This window comes from Lissotriton helveticus, chromosome 5_1 (genome assembly GCF_964261635.1).
Source record: "Lissotriton helveticus chromosome 5_1, aLisHel1.1, whole genome shotgun sequence".
Classification (NCBI taxonomy): Eukaryota; Metazoa; Chordata; class Amphibia; order Caudata; family Salamandridae; genus Lissotriton; species Lissotriton helveticus.
In genome coordinates this window covers 390,334,265-390,350,454 of record NC_136065.1, presented here as the reverse complement: position 1 = coordinate 390,350,454, position 16,190 = coordinate 390,334,265, and the positions used below count along the sequence as shown (strand labels likewise).

General features: G+C 41.1%; 1 protein-coding gene across 4 annotated transcripts in view; it reads right to left on the bottom strand.

Annotated features, from left to right (window-relative positions):
- Positions 1 to 364: 364 nt before the first annotated feature.
- LOC144754594 (protein DDI1 homolog 2-like) overlaps positions 365 to 16,190 on the bottom strand; it is a 127,710-nt gene continuing 111,884 nt past the window's right edge. The window contains exons 7-11 of one of the 4 annotated variants that reach the window (XR_013594748.1): positions 12,572 to 12,675; positions 9,985 to 10,174; positions 7,467 to 7,528; positions 631 to 5,540; positions 365 to 563 (exon numbers count right to left, since the gene is read on the bottom strand). Coding sequence is in view for 2 of the 4 variants with exons in the window: in XM_078642584.1 (XP_078498710.1) it covers positions 3,607 to 5,540; positions 9,985 to 10,174; positions 12,572 to 12,675 (2,228 nt within the window). In the remaining 2 variants the exon portion in view is untranslated. Of the gene's footprint in view, positions 5,541 to 7,466; positions 7,529 to 9,984; positions 10,175 to 12,571; positions 12,676 to 16,190 lie in introns of all 4 variants that reach the window. The other 3 variants (XR_013594747.1, XM_078642585.1, XM_078642584.1) reach the window with 3 other exon arrangements.

Sequence of the window (16,190 nt, the reverse complement as noted above, 5' to 3'; positions counted from 1 at the left end):
AGAAAAGGGCACAATGGTATGGGGGCGGCAGGGATGAAGGGGCAAAGCCTGAGTGTGCATAGCCCATCTCACGGTTGCAATTTACTCCTTTGCAACAGAAAATTGGCACCTAGGCTGCAAACTAGAACTATAAATATATTTGTATTTCACCTAGAAAATAAAATACCAGCAAGTAAACAGTATGTGTTAAACACACAACAAGGAAGGTTTGTTTCTGAATCTAAATTACGTAGATGTGTGTAACAGTAAAGCTGATTGGAAAACAATATCTTTGAAACAACCAAAACAATGAACGAAGACTGCAATTCTAGGAAATATCAAGATGATACAGTTTCTTATATCTGTAAAAGAAGGGACAACAACCTAAAACTTGCTCATTTTATTTGACTTACAAATCTTTAAAATAAAATATCCAGAATTCTTCCCACAACATCTACCAACGGCAGATACAGCTTGCTTTGCAACAAGTTGCCCAAAACCTAAGTCATTACTAAGTCTACACCCACTCCCAAACAACCAAGTAATGTCTTACGGCTGGAGAGAGCAGTGGCACCTACTGAAACCTGGCTGCTGAGAAAGAGGTGTCATTAAGTAAGAACAGACACATATCTTGTGTACATAAATTCTAACTACATCGGCCCCATCAGACAAACTGCAGCACATCAGATCATAAACTTAGCAATTGAGCAGAAAAGTTGGTTTTTATCACCTTAAATATCAGTAATTGATTACATTTAGTCTAACATTTTTTGTGTTCACTTCACAATATCCTGTGGCTTCAAAGGTTTGTCTGTAGACTGCCAAATCTCCTTTGAATTAATACATAATTTAGCGATACTATAAAGGATTAAATAATGTATCTTAATATACCTTCAGTATACTGCGAGATACAAAATCAAATGCACGGTGCCTTAGTTGGCAAAACAATGTTTAAGGTATCATGCACCGTGGATTTTAAGACTGCATTTAAATACATACTCAAGTGTGGAAATATATCCCCCCACCCCTCCAAAAAAGACATGTTTTTTTCGATGAGTGCACGGTCACCAACAGATAATACAGATAAGCTGAGTATCCAAGTTAACCCAACCTCATTCCTTTCTCAATGAAAATTATTGGAAACTTTGTCTTCCGACAATTTGTGGTCTATCGGAGACAATAAGGAGGTGCAAAGCAATCAGGAGGATTTAATATGCAGCAGCAGAATGCTACAAGATCTCACAGGGATCCACCTGAACTGTTACCTCTTCCTGCTCAGTGTCTGCTGTATAACATTTTGTAACAGAAGAACGCATGTAAGCAATAAACTTGTTCATTTTTTACACATTTCCAAAGCATTACAAAAAATATTCCCATAAGAAAAGCCGATGTCCTGCATTCAAATGGGATGGCTTGCTTGTTTCCTCTCTGCAACAGAAGGCCAGGACAATTGTGCCAAGACTGGAAGTAAGACTGCAGCAGTCAGCACACTGAGTCTGCCGTGTGAAATCCAGTTTCCTGTGGGAGGAATGCACAGTCTCTAAACATTAAAGACAGGATCTGAATGGAATAAGTCATGTAGAAATGGATCTATCTGGTGCAAGTTCTAAGGTAGCAGCAGGGGAACAAATGTTGTGCTACTGAAGGCTTTGACTCTTCTGTAGGATACTAACAACCATAAACCTTACTCCACAACGGTGACCTTCAAATAGATGGGATGGGCCCCTCTATGAGATGCACAAGCAGCTCAGTCTATGAGAAACAGTACCGAAACCCAGTTTTTGAGTTTCCATTCTGGCCTTCTCAAAATATCAAATATCAACCATGTGATGGGGTAACCTTTTTAAGTATTAGCTGAAGGTTTTTCAAAACATAAATCAGAACAGCATTATACAGGAAGCAGACATGGACTAGATGCTTTGTCCTCGTAAAGGTGGCAGTAGCAGATGTTTAGTCAATGCAATACATATATCCAAGAGTGGCACCCCAAGTCCATGCCAGTCATTGAAACAAAAGGGAACTGCGGAGGGTACACATGCATTGGGCAAAGATGTGAGAGCTGGTCTTAGCTGCATGCGCGAGCATGAATGGAAGTGGCTATGTGTGGCACTTTTTATTTTTAGCAACTTTGAGAAGTAGGTTCAGACACTAAGTAGCACAGCACAAGAGACTGTGAATTACAGAGATAAATTACGGCTTTAACCCTATTGATGGCAGTATATATCAACAATGCCTTATGTCATGCCAAGCTGAAGAAGGACTTCAAATATTTACAGCTTGGTTTCTGGCATTTACAATGTGGACATCTTGTTGTTCACCAATGCATGCTTTCAGAGGTACAGGTCAGAAGATCAGTTTTTGCTTGAGGACTCAATCACCAGGACTTGAAGGCGAACCAGTTTGGGATAAAATCATGTTTAAATTATGAAAATGTCTATATTGTGACCGATGCACCTTCTTAGCAAATTTACTGCATTAATACCGCTTCACAACTAATAACAAGATGGGTATTATGGATAGTGAGAAATTGCCTGAAACTATTTCTGTCAGTTTTGGTCAAAGAAAGCAGCAAAATTCATCAGGGTGACCGTGAAAGGTTAGATCAATTTTTGGGGCCGGCAATTTTAAAATGCATTGTTTACCAGCTGAAATCATTGTAGTGATCAAATATCCTTCCTTTAAAAATACAGCCTTTCATAAGGCGGAGTCCCCAGCAGTGCTCGTTCAGAAGGAAGAGCATGAGAATCATTTAGAATGAAAAGGCACATTTTTTAAAATTCAACACGCATCTGAGCTAAGGTGGAGGAGTTTGATCTCTAATCAGCCACAATGTTGCACCTCATTTTCTCTCCACATAAATACTACACATTTGGTTTCCAGTTTAAGGCAGCCATAGTTGCTCAAGTACTATGATGCACTTTAACCTTCTTTCCTATTCCAAGTTTTAACACAGCCAAATAATCTTCTTGCATATTTCAGGACTGAATTAAGTTACTGTTTTAACTGCAAGCCAAGCATATCTGGGGACAACTTCTTGTTAGTGGATGTAGCTGCAGGTCGAACGTTTTGTTAGAAGATAGTTATATAAAGACAAGATTTTGGGTTCTATGCTTTTGCAGTTTTACATCTTAAACCTGCTAACTTCCATCTGATACACCCTGCAAGAAATTACGTCCTGACCTAAGGTTCCATCCATTAGCCTGCCCTTAAAATTTGCATTTAAATAAAGTAGTGGTCAAAGCATATGCTTTACGAAGATCCAAAATACAGACATAGTAGTCACGGAGATCCTAACTATTTCTACTAGTCACCAGCCCTCATCCTGCCGCAGCACCACTAAATTCGATATTCATATTCACATAACTGAACTTGCTTCCGTAGCTACAAAAAGTACAGTTTTTTCATTACACGTCACCCCGAAATGAAAATAATCCAAATGTTGCAATAGTGTAGAAATTTAAATATAAAAGAGTACTAGGTAACCAAGGATGAAGTAAAGTCATACAGAAATGTAAATGTGGGCAAAATCTGGCTTAATTTAGACCTAAAATCGAGCACTCTCTCTAAGTTAATCAATTTCTCCATTTGTGGAAGCAAGGAGAAGACAGAGAACCTTTTTTAGGGCTGTTAAGGGAATACAATATTTCTTGCTAACAACTCAAGGAGGGCCAGGTCCACATTCCCACCAGCATGTTCTAAGGCACTGATCGCCTCCTGCAGGGAAAATCCTGCACCAAGAATCCGTCTGATGGCAGTAGCAGGGAAAGGTGGTGGCTGCAGCGTGAGGTCTACTGCTGGATGTGCAGCTGGTGATCCAGGTGGCAGCACATTCTTCCCATTCACAGGCCCAGCAGCTTCTGAACGTAAGAAGCCATTATCCTTTTTAGGTATCCTTGTTTCTGTACTGCTTAAATTCTGTTGACGAGAATTGGTAAACGACATATCCATGGGCATGACAGATACACTTAACTCAGAACTGCCATTAAATGTTTCCTGGGTTTCTGGCAAATGAAAAAAGTTGGCACATGAAGGAGATGTGCCTTCAGATTTAAAATCCAAAGCCATGTTTTTTCGTAGAACATCTTGTGTTTCATTCACTTCCAGAACAGCACAGGGGTCATTTTCCAAAACATTGATACCTTTGCTTTCCACTTCATTTGGGTTAGATGGTAATGATGTGGCATGGGTGTCTCCCAAGATAGCAGTTTCCAGTGCCTCATGCTGAAAGGCTGCTTCCGGACTGAGGACATCAGAATTTGCACAGAGATTTTGATTTGCAATGCTTTCTTCAGGGAGGTCCATTTGTTCTTCCTGGATTTCAACCCCAACATCTAACTGAGACTGATGCAAAGGTTCCTCTTCAGTAAAAGCTCGTATAGAACCTTCTTTATTGCTGACAATCAAAAGTTTATGAAGTTCCTTCAAAGCTGCTGCTAATGACACACCAGGCTCCTCTGTCATAGTCCCTAAATCAGATTTATTTAGAGCATCACAAGGAAAATCAGCAGTTGATCGGGAAGAGGCAATTGAAGACTTCTTTGTTGATTCTCTATCCACTTTACCTATTTTGATATTTTGGAATGGGTCACTGTTGGAATCATGGCAACTTGTGGGATTAGGAAGAGAAACATCTACTACAGACATTTCGGTCTCACAAAAATGTGGGGAAAGCGCTACAGCGAAACCATTTGTTTCAGAGCACGATGGCAATTCTGTGTCTTTACCAGGTGTATGTGATTGCAAAGCGCTGTCAACCTCCATGTAGTGTGCAGTGTTTTCATCACTGGATACCAGTAAAGGGGCAGTATCTAGAAGGGTAGTCTTTAGAAACTCATCAGCTGAAAAATCAACCTGGGATCCTCGCCGAGCTGAAATGGGCACAACAGCACATTGCAAGTCTCCATCACCAAGGGTACTTCTTGGATCAACAGATTCCTCCTCTTCTTGGGGTAAAAGCTGATCTTTAGAGAGCTCATAATTTAGGCTGGAGGGCACCTTGCTTTGGCTCCACTCTAGACGTCCTGATGCCAATTGTTCCACAGATGAAGCCTTTATAGTGGCTTCAATATTATTTGTGGCACCATCAGTTTGGTATTCCATTTCCACAGTTTCACCAGTGGAAGGCTCATGACCACTAGCATCTGGAACAGTCATAGCCTCCTGTAAAATTGTTTGTGAAGGGATAGCAGAACTCTTAGCAACTGAAGTTTCGGCCTTAACAGGAGAGGCATAACCTGGTAGGGAAGGATAGTCCGACAAATGCTCGGTGGTGGAAGATTGGTGCCCTTCTGCCAAGGCAAGGGTTGCAGCGGGGCTCCCCGAAAGCTCTAACACAGGAGGTTCAGTATTCTCTGTGGTACTGGACTCGGGCAAAATGTTCTCTTCTACACTGGATTCGGGTACAAAAACCGAAGCAGGAGCTGAGACAGAGCGGTCAAGCATGGAACCAGGAGGATTAGAGATCCTGGAACTATATCCTGAAAAGTTGTCTGCTCTGTTCAACAAATCTGTCGATGGTGGGGATGGCATCTCCAGTGAGGTAGTTTCTTTATTTCCATGTTCTATAAAAACAGAAGGACAGTAAATGACAGTTTGGTTAAGTCAATAACAATTACGCGCATATATGAAATTCAAAGGTCACATATATAATGCAATTTGTTTATGAGGGGCTCATAAGGCGCAAGCTATATGAGTGTGTTACATCCCTATGAAGCCAACCTTTACAGCAGGTGCTGACCAAAATATTGGTATCCTGGGCATAGTTTATGGAACTTGCTCTGGGATTCTGGACAGCAGCTATAAAGGAGGAAATAGCAGAGCTTCATATAATCGGTTTATCAAAGGTACATACAAGGCAATAACACCAATATCAGCCATGCTAAAGAATATCCTCTTATCAAAGGATCTACTCTGGAATTATGAAACAACCTAGACATCAGTTTTAAGGAGCCGTCATGACTTTCATACTCCACACGTAGCATAAGTCAGAGTTCAAATGAAGGCGAGAAGCACTACTTAGCATGTCATTCTACTACTCTATATCCTACTCTCCAAAAATTTTGGAAACTTTCAGTCAAATTTTGGAAACTTTCATTCAGACGTTGACAGGTCTTTGGAAAAGTACAGCTTTAAATTCATAAGTGTATGGGAGCACACATGCACATCCTTAAAGGACCTAACCTATTTACACAGGCCGCCTCACCCTCAGTTCCTGTTATGTACATGGGTAGTTGGGGGTATAACCTTACATCTAAATAGGCCTTTGGGAGGAATGGAGGGGTTAAACATGTGAAGGAGTCCAAGGACAAAAAGATACAGATTTACCTTAGTTAGCAACATTTTATTTTGTACTGATCTTTTAGATTCACAGATTCTTTGAAAAGATTATCCAGAGATAGCTGGACAGGGAAATGGCTATGTAGAGAGATTGCTACAAAAAGGGACAGATAGCCCTAGATATTGAGATAGATAGAGATATAGAGAGAGATAGGCAGAAATGGAGATAGATAGACAGATAGAGAGACAAATGGAGAAAGAGACAGGCAGACAGAGAGACAGCGAGAGAGACAGATAGATACAGAGATGGGCAGAGACTGATAGAGACCGATAGACAGACCGACCTAAATTTGAAGCGGACGGCAGTCCCAACTATAAAAAATAATGGAACGCATAGTAGTGTAGCAAATACAGCACTTTTTTAACCAATAAACAGGTGGATGATTACAATCCAATTTTCAGTCTTTGTACTGGACATAGACAGTAATAGTTTTATTAACGGTTATATTTTGGCAAGGCAGATAAGGGAGAGCTTTCCATGCACATTGTTCTTGATCTGCACCACTTCTGATATAGGACTAACCCACTATTAAAAAAGGAGGCCCAGATTTTTGATGTAAAATAGTGCAGCATGGATGAACCTCAGTGGCCTCAGATTCAATGGGGGAAAGATTGAGTCCTGCCGCTGGGATCTAGGCTCGGACTCCGATCTAATGAGTCACTCCCTTGACCTCCAAAACGGTCTGGCATTACCCACTTTATTCGCCAAAAAAGTAAAGTACCTAAAGGTTATATAGGATGCTGAACTAAGCTTTGAGGCACTCAACAGTTCAGTGATGCACTCAGCCTTTTCAGCTTACAACAGCTCAGCCAATTCCTTTATGTTGGCAAGACCTATCTTAAAACAACCGTGAGGCATTAATGAATGCGAATCTGGATTATGCGTATGTACTACTTGGGGTGGGGATGTTCCCTATGTGTCCAACTGCAACAGGTGTAGAATGCAGCTGCTTATGTAGTCCTAAAGAGGGATGACATTTTACCTGTGGACATTCGGAAAAAACAGTCTCCTGTGATGCGAGATCATAAAAGTGAAGACAGATTTCAGATTTGTGCCTACAAACAAGATAACTCCGAGAATCAGCGCATGATTATTATATTATTCCATCACCATGCATGAAAGTCATTTGTAAGTTGAGGTCTATAAATACCTGGTCTGTAGCCCACGCCAGCTGCTGCAAGCACACACACATGCATCAAGGCTTCGGAGTGTCTGTTGGGATTAGGGAATAAAACACAAACAGCAAACCTGTGTTAGGAGTTCAAAACACTCAACATGCAGGGTTATGATTATTCCTTGTAACCAACCGTCAATGGTTCGTATGTCGAATAAAACAGGTCCCTTGCGTCCTGTTACAGTGGAGAATGCAATGCATTCTAGATAGCGAATGGCAAGTTGCTATAGTGGGTATTGCAAATATTTTCATTCTAATCCATGCCGAGGCCCCTTTACCATGGAACCCCTCACACAGTTATCCATTTGATGGGGGAAACCCACTTTCACTATCCCCCAACTCTCCCTCTAAAAGAGTGTAATGCATGCTACTCTAACTTACCACTGTATATTGGGTATGCCCGATAATGCTACCTGGTGTGACGTCATGCTTAGACTTCATTTCTTTTTACGGCCAATTATCTGTACATCACCTTAAATCAGTATTCAAACAATGTACCAGCAAAGACAAAACCGAAGGAAGGTGACTGATATCTATATTCTCTCAAACTCACAGTTGGAAATGATCAACCTCAAGTGGGAATACCCATAAACTCAGCATTCAATTAACACTTTTAACATACGTGCACGCAAGTCAAACCAGAACTGTTCACCCCTACTAAAGTGATGAGCATCCCTATGGCACTGCAAGTCCTTACCATCTTTTTTGTAATTATACAAGCCTTAGTTAGCTTGATCAAAGTGAGAATTAATCAATTTGATCACGTGTGACCAGGGGGTGGCAGCTTCCTGTATTAAATCAGGACCTTTCTCCAGAGTTCCAGCTTAGCCCTCTCTATGGTACAACAAGGTTCAAATAGTGCTCTATTAGGATGTCTCACACACCATTGTTTTCCTTACTTATAAACGAATACATTGTCGGCTTGTTAATAGATGACAAACCATTCCTAGGCTTAACTCTTACAAGTACCCCCTTGAGATTTCACTGTAGATGGACCCCCCTCAAGTAAAACACAGGTTTAAAATGAATAGCTGATGTTCCTTCTTGATAGTAAGTACCCCATTGATTCTGGTAGAAACACCTCATTCATCAACAAACATAAAAAAAAAAAATTGCACAATTATCAATGATTAATTTAGGAGTAAAAGACAGAATAAAACGGTTTGAGTCAGTGACCCTGCAAATATTGTAACCGTCACAGCTATGTAAACTTACTGACGCATTACAATAAATGTGCATTTTACACGTGGATCAAACAAAAAGGTAATACATGACTGGGAGGGGAGCTGAATTTTCTAAATGAACAAATACAATTCAATAAAAAATCCAATAAAAATCGAATGACAAAAACTGAGATACATTCCTATGTTAACAGTGGCAAAGCGGGAATATGACCTGCTGATGTGTTTTCTTTGCAAGTCGGATCAATACTGTACAGAGGCACACATGCTACAATGATGTAATTGGATTTTAGTGATTATAGTGGAGTTGATGGAATACAGAATTATTTCAAACCCGTACTGGAGAATATGGGCTGGGATTATCCTCTCTTTAACTGGTTGCTTTATGAGAAAAATAACAGATTACTTTAAATGAAATCAATGAAGGATATTTAGGTCATTTGGATCACTAATAGAGAATGAAAAGGAGCTTCATGATCACTGGAAGATTGAATGCGATATCGGAGACAAACATTAAATGAAGAGAATTACACACTTACAAATTACAGCCCTGAAGAAGCGTTCATGAATGGAACACAGCGAAACACGCTGGCTGTTGATGGGGATAATAATGAGGCTTCTGAACATTTATCGCTCTGGTAAAGAACATTTAGAACATAGTTCATGAAAATCTATCAATTTCATGGTTAATGTTCAGAAAATGAAAGCAATTTTAATTTTTGAATCTAAAAAATAGATTGGTTAAATAATAAATACTTACAGAATGTTAACACTGGAAAATGTCACTTTTTGTAATTAGTTTTTATTGGACTTTCAATTGAATTGTATATCGTTTCATTTAGAAAATCTACTTTCCTGCCCCCCATAATACGGTACATTTTGTGGATCCACTTATAAAATACAAAATATTGCAAATATGATAAATACACAGAGAGGAAAATAGATGAAAGTAATAATAAAAAAGACAGATGATAAAGCTGATCAAGGTTCATCAGTGGCTTATTATACATGTATGATAAATGTTAGGAAAATACCACCACCAATGATCATGGAGTAGATGAAGATGCGTAAGGGAGGATTGGTTGGAGGTGAAGCTTATTTAGGATTTCTTTCAAATAAAGAAGATATTTCACAACTGCAGGGGAGAAAATTAAATATTTATTTGAAGAGTAAGTGGTTCCCTGTGCTTGCAGTACATGATGCATAAAATGTACCTCATCCATGTCTGTTATTCGGAGACATTAGAAAGAGTGCACTGTACCATGCAGAATTCACACCACCAAAGGATCAGAATGTGCAGCTCCATGCAATACCTGCTTCATCTGCAGATTTCTGTAGTGCTTCTGCTAGTTCCTGATCTGCAATCTCTTCAGGTTGCATGTCTTCCCTCCCTGGGCCATATGCTAGCCTAGCACATTCAGGAAGTTCTCCCTCTGGTAAGAATGCAGTCCGAGTGCCCGTAGTACCAATCAGCAAGAAGTTTTTCTTAAGATCAATTGAGCACTGTAATAAAACAGCAGACATTAGCAACTAAGAAGGTTGTTTTTTTCAGTAAATAACACAATCCACTAAAATAGAAAAGTGTAAAGCCTTTTACTCTAAGCAGACAATTAACAGCAAATTATATCACCTCTAGTCCTCCAGTTACCAGACAGCACAGGATGTTAAGTTTCATCCGTCACTTGACAGCACAAGGACAGTGTGAATCTTCCATTCACTTGCAACCACACTGGGCTGTATAGCCTCCTACAGAAGTGCATCAAGGAATGCAGCTGAGGTTCCTCAATAGAAAACTGGCAAAAAGTATCTGCAGTCAACAGAACAAGTGTATAATGCACCAGAAGTAAACCCACTTCTTACAACAACCAGTGAGCAAAGAGCTAGGGATCTCCTACGGTTAATGATCAGTACACACAAAAATTGGATGCAACCTTGGAGTACCCTAGTAGCTCAAGAGGTAGACCACACCACAAGTAATTAGTGAAAACATGAGGCAGGCATTCTGCATTCTGCATTCTCCCAAACAGCAGCATGTAGAGCAATATGCACAAGTACTGGTGAGGACAATCCCGTCGGTGCCACATTCCTCCATCTCCTCATACCAACTACTCAACATCCCTGTCCCTACTCTCATCTACCCCAGAAAGCACAAAGTAACATGTGGCTTTACAATATCCTAGAGGGAAATGAGTTAAGGTTCCCTGCAGGTATCTAAAAGCATATGGGTACCAAGCCGTCACCAAAAATCACATTGGGTGTAGTGGGGATGACCGAGCAGTCACCCAAAAACAGGACAGGGCAATGTGCCCATAAAGGCATCCAACAGCAGTTACTTGATAAGGCAAAGTGCAAGTAATACCTCAGCTCATCTGATAGCAGTAGATATGGTAAATTTCGTCTAAGCTTAAATGCCCATCATGGGCGCTTCCTTTTAATTCAATTAATATTGAGAGATCCAGGAAACAATTTCAAACATACTCTTTCAAAAATATATATTTCACATTGTTAACGGTAAAATGAGACAGCTGTTATACACAATTACTTTACCTTTTTAACTGCTATATTTTTTAAAAGGAAAATTGTGGGAAATGTAGAAAGCTTGGGAGTAGCCTTGTTTAAGAGGACATCAACACGGTTGCTTTAAGGTAGTAGACTGTAGCAGCATCCCAGAAAGCAGTGTGCAATACTACATTTATTTTTATGGTCAGGAGAGTAAGTGGTAAGCCCTAAAGAACTATTTCAATACGCCCATTTATTAAGGATTTTGGTGACGACGTCCACGTGGAAGACTCAGGATGCAACTTCCACCTCTCTGAAGTCAATCTCTTACTGGTTAGGGGTTTTATTATTATTCTCCCTTCCTCCCCAAACACTTACCAGAAATGTATGATGTGTAAAGGTAAAGAAGCTCTGAGGAACTTTATTTTAGTATAGTATAAGAGTGAGGACTAGCAAGAACTGGGGATCAGGGCAGATCCTCCATGGCCCCAGGGCAGCGCCAACCATGTACCAGAATTGGGTGGAAGCTCTAGCATACATGAGAAGTGCCACAACCAAACATGCCCACGCATATAATCTTCTCAATGTTCACAAGCCACCAAAACCGCATTTTATTTCAAAGCAAGTTTGTCCACGCTACACCTTGTCAATGAAAAAGAACCAAACTCGGATCATGCCACTGTAGCATACAAACGTTTGTAAGAAGTCTTAATATGTAACATCAAGTCAAAAACAGGACAAGCATTTCTGAAGAAATATAATTGATGAAAGGCCCAAGAGAAAACATATGATTCAATGTACTATATTCTGGGATGTTACAGCAGAATACAGAATTACAGCAGAATAGTAGTGCCAAATTCATCTTTAGTGAGGCTACTTCCCATCTACCTAATTTTCCTGAATTTCTCTTTCAGGAAGGGAGAGAAATCATAAATTTATTTTCGCATTTTATTGGTAACAAAAAGCAGAATCGTTTTAGGCAATTGTAAATCTTTGAAAGAGTTCTACATTCAACACAACCCTTTCCAGCCTCTCCAGCAAGATGGAGATATTAACACACACAGGGGGTATTGACCCAAAGCATAAAAGGCAGCATACATATCCTAGGACAAAGAGCAAATAGAACAGCATGTAAAATAAGTAATTCAACGTGCAAATGCCATCATTCAATAGCTTACAGAAAAGCACAGACATTTGGCAACCTGCTAGCACAAAAGAAAACTAACCAGGTAAAACAATTCAGTAAAGACCAGTTTGGGAGTCACCTGTCTGTGGAGGTCATCTCATCTTGCTTTCACCTGCACAACCACTCATTCAAACCCGCAAGATGTGCAGAAGGGAGATCACTTGGAGACCCACGGCCATTACCACTAAGTGAACGAAAACACACATCCTTATTACCTGGTGTCGTTTAAGCATGTCCAGTCCGAGAAGCATGTCCATGGGCTGCTCTTCAAGTATTGAGAAGGAGCATGGCAAGAAATCCCCTTCTATCTGAACCTGAGCTGGAGAAATGAGGCAAGTATTAATGTATATGTGCAACATGCATAAGAAATGAGAAGATTGGCAGTTTTGAACAGCTGCTTTTGTGGATTTCAGTTTCCAATGGCTTGGGCATTTAGGACTACCTATGTTTCATGGGTTGAGTTTCTGGTAAGGCAAAAGAACGGCGTGACTGCCTCAAGATTAGGACGGAGTGACTGCCTTAAAATCAGATTCTGTGCCTGTTAATTATCTCTATGGCTCAGTTAACAGGTTGGGGTGTCTGCTTCAAACTCTGATTAATGAAGATCTAGTTACAGGCCAGGGGGCAGAGATTGGATCAGCTCACCTGCCAATTACAGGCTCGTCTCACAAACAGATACCATACACTCTTTGGCAGGGTAATCCCGAAGGAATATGCTACTTACCAGTATGCATCTGTTCTTGGAGAGTGGTACATTTATGAATAGATCGCCATCTGGTGTTGGGCTCGGATGATTGCACTCGTTTTTCTCTTGGAAAAGTCTTTTGTCGTCACAAGACCGATGACTCCTCCTTTGGGTGCTAGTGCGCATGGGCATCGGCTCCATCCTTAGATTGTTTTGCCATAGTAGGGTTAGATGGAGTAGTATAATAGAATAGGAGAAAGAGATGCCCATGTAAGTGTATCTAAATAAGATAGTGTTGGAACAGATACAGGTTTCCGGGGAGGCAGGGAGGGCATGTACCACTCTGCAGCCCTCTATGCCAAGAACAGATGCATACTGGTAAGTACTGGTAAGTAGCATATTCCGTTCAAGGCAGTGGAGAAGCGTGGCTCAGTGGGTGGAGAAGCGTGGCTCAGTGGTTAGAGGCGGCAGACCCGGAAGCTGAGATCGACCGTGGACCAGGGTTCGATTCCCCGCCTCGGCAGGTCTCAGGCTCAAAAAATTCCACGGACTCGACAATTCTCGCTCTGGTGCCTACTCAACTCACGGGGTCACACTCTGCGACTCTGGGCAATAGCTTGCTTAATCTCCACTACGGCCCCTCGCGGCGGGATACCTGGCTTTCACCTTGTGGACACCCTGCCGGGGTTTCTCACAGGGGAATACCAGGACGGGTTCCCTAAGCAAGCGCCGGGAAGCTCACGGGCAGCCGTGCGCTTTACAAATCCAGCACATTTACATTTACATGGGCTGCAGAAGGTACATTTATGAATAGATTATACAGCAGTTACCTCCCTAGCGGTGGTCACCAGTGTCTGTTGCAACAGTTTGAAATAAAGTTTTTAGTACAGCTTGGCCCACTCTGGCTTGTTGTGTTGCCTGCACATCAACACAGTAGTGTTTTGTGAAGGTATGTGGTGTAGACCAAGTTGCTGCTTTGCATATGTCATCTAGGGGAACGTTTCCTAAGAATGCCATAGATGCCCCTAGTTTACGTGTAGAATGAGCTCTAGGAGGAACAGTTAGTGTTCTCTTTGCTTTTATGTAACATATTTGTATACATTTTACAATCCACCTGGCAATGCCTGCTTTAGAGATAGGATTGCCCTTATGTGTTGGGGAAAACGCTACAAATAGTTGTTTGGTATTCCTGAATGTTTGTGTTCTTTCTATGTAATACAATATTGCCCTTTTGACATCTAATGTATGTAGGGCTCTCTCTGCTACCGTCTGTGGTTTTGGGAAAAAGACTGGTAGTTCCAATGGTTGATTGATGTGGAATGCTGAAATTACTTTAGGCAAGAATTTTGGGTTTGTTCTAAGAACCACTTTATTCTGGTGTAACTGTAGGAATGGTTCTTGTATTGTCAATGCCTGTAATTCGCTCACTCTCCTGAGGGAGGTAATGGATATAAGGAATGCCACCTTCCATGTAAGGAATTGTATTTCACACCTATGCATAGGTTCGAAAGGTGGTCCCATTAGTCTGGTGAGTACTATGTTGAGATTCCAGACCGGGGAAGGTGGTAATCTTGGTGGAATGACTCTTTTGAGGCCTTCCATGAAGGCTTTAATTGCTGGCACTCTACATAGGGATAGATGTTGCCTATTTTGCAGGTATGCTGCAAGATGTACTCTAATGGAGGTGTAAGCAAGGTTACATTGCTGGTAGTGTAGTAAGTAGCAAATAATATATTTTTTGTTGATGCGTCCAGAGGGTTGATGTTGTTACTGTTACAGTATACAGCAAACCTTTTCCACTTTACCGCATAGCATGCTCTGGTGGTGGGACGTCTTGCTTGCTTAATGATCTCCATACAGTTTGGAGATAAATCTAAGTATCCAAATTCTAGGACTTCAGGAGCCAGATCGCTAGGTTCAGTTGTTTGGGATCTAGGTGCATTATTTCTCCATGGTTCTGTGTAAGGTGCATGGGTAAAATTTTTAATTTTTGGTGTGGCACCTGTGAGAGTTGCAGGAGCGTGGTAAACCACGGCTGTCGTGCCCACATGGGTGCTACTAGTATCATGGTCATTAAATGTTGTTGCAGTTTTCGAACCACTAATGGAATTAGTGGGAGAGGGGGAAAAGCGTATGCAAATTTGTTGGACCAATTTATCCATAATGCATTGCCCTGCGACAGGTGGTGTGGGTACCTGGATGCGAAGCTTTGGCATTTTGCATTCTGATGAGTCGCAAAGATCTATCTCTGGTTGTCCCCATCTTTGGAAGAATGGCTGAAGTATTTGTTCGTGCAGTTCCCATTCCTGTATTTGTTCTGACTGTCTGCTTAAGATGTCTGCTATCTGATTTTGAACTCCTGGTAGGTGTTCGGCTAACAGATAGATGTTCTGAGGAATGGCCCATCTCCAAATTTCCTGCGCTAGTCTGGATAGTTGGAGAGAGTGCGTCCCCCCCTGTTTTTGAATATAATACATTGCTGTCATGTTGTCTGTTCTGATCAGGACTGCTTTGTTGAGAATCTGCATTTGAAAGGCTTTTAATGCTAGAAACACTGCTAGTAGTTCTAGATGATTGATGTGCAGTCTTTTCTCCTGTACATTCCATCTTCCCTGTACTGTATATTTGTCCATATGCGCTCCCCATCCGGTGAGCGATGCATCCGCTGTTAGTATCACTTGTGGAATTGGTTCTAGGAACGACCGCCCCTTGGAAATGTTTGTTGTGTTCCACCAGTTCAGAGAGCGGTGTGTGCGGTCGTCTACCAACACCAGATCTGTAATCTGACCTTGAGCCTGATTCCACTGTGTTGCTAAACATTCTTGCAGCGGACGCATTTGTAGTCTGGCATATGGTATTAGCAGGATGCAAGATGACATCATACCTAATAATTGCACGAACACTTGTGCTGTTAGTGAGTGTTGTGGTTGAAACCTTTGAATCAATGATATCATTGTTTGAATCCTGACTGGATTGGGGTATACTTTGGCTTTGTTTGTGTCTATAGTAGCCCCTAGATATTGTTGAACCTTGTTTGGTTGTAGGTGGGATTTTGTGTATTTCACCGTAAACCCTAGCTGGTGCAGTAACTGAATTGTCTTTTGTGTGTTTTGAAGACATTCTTCTTGTGACTTGGCTTTTATTAGCCA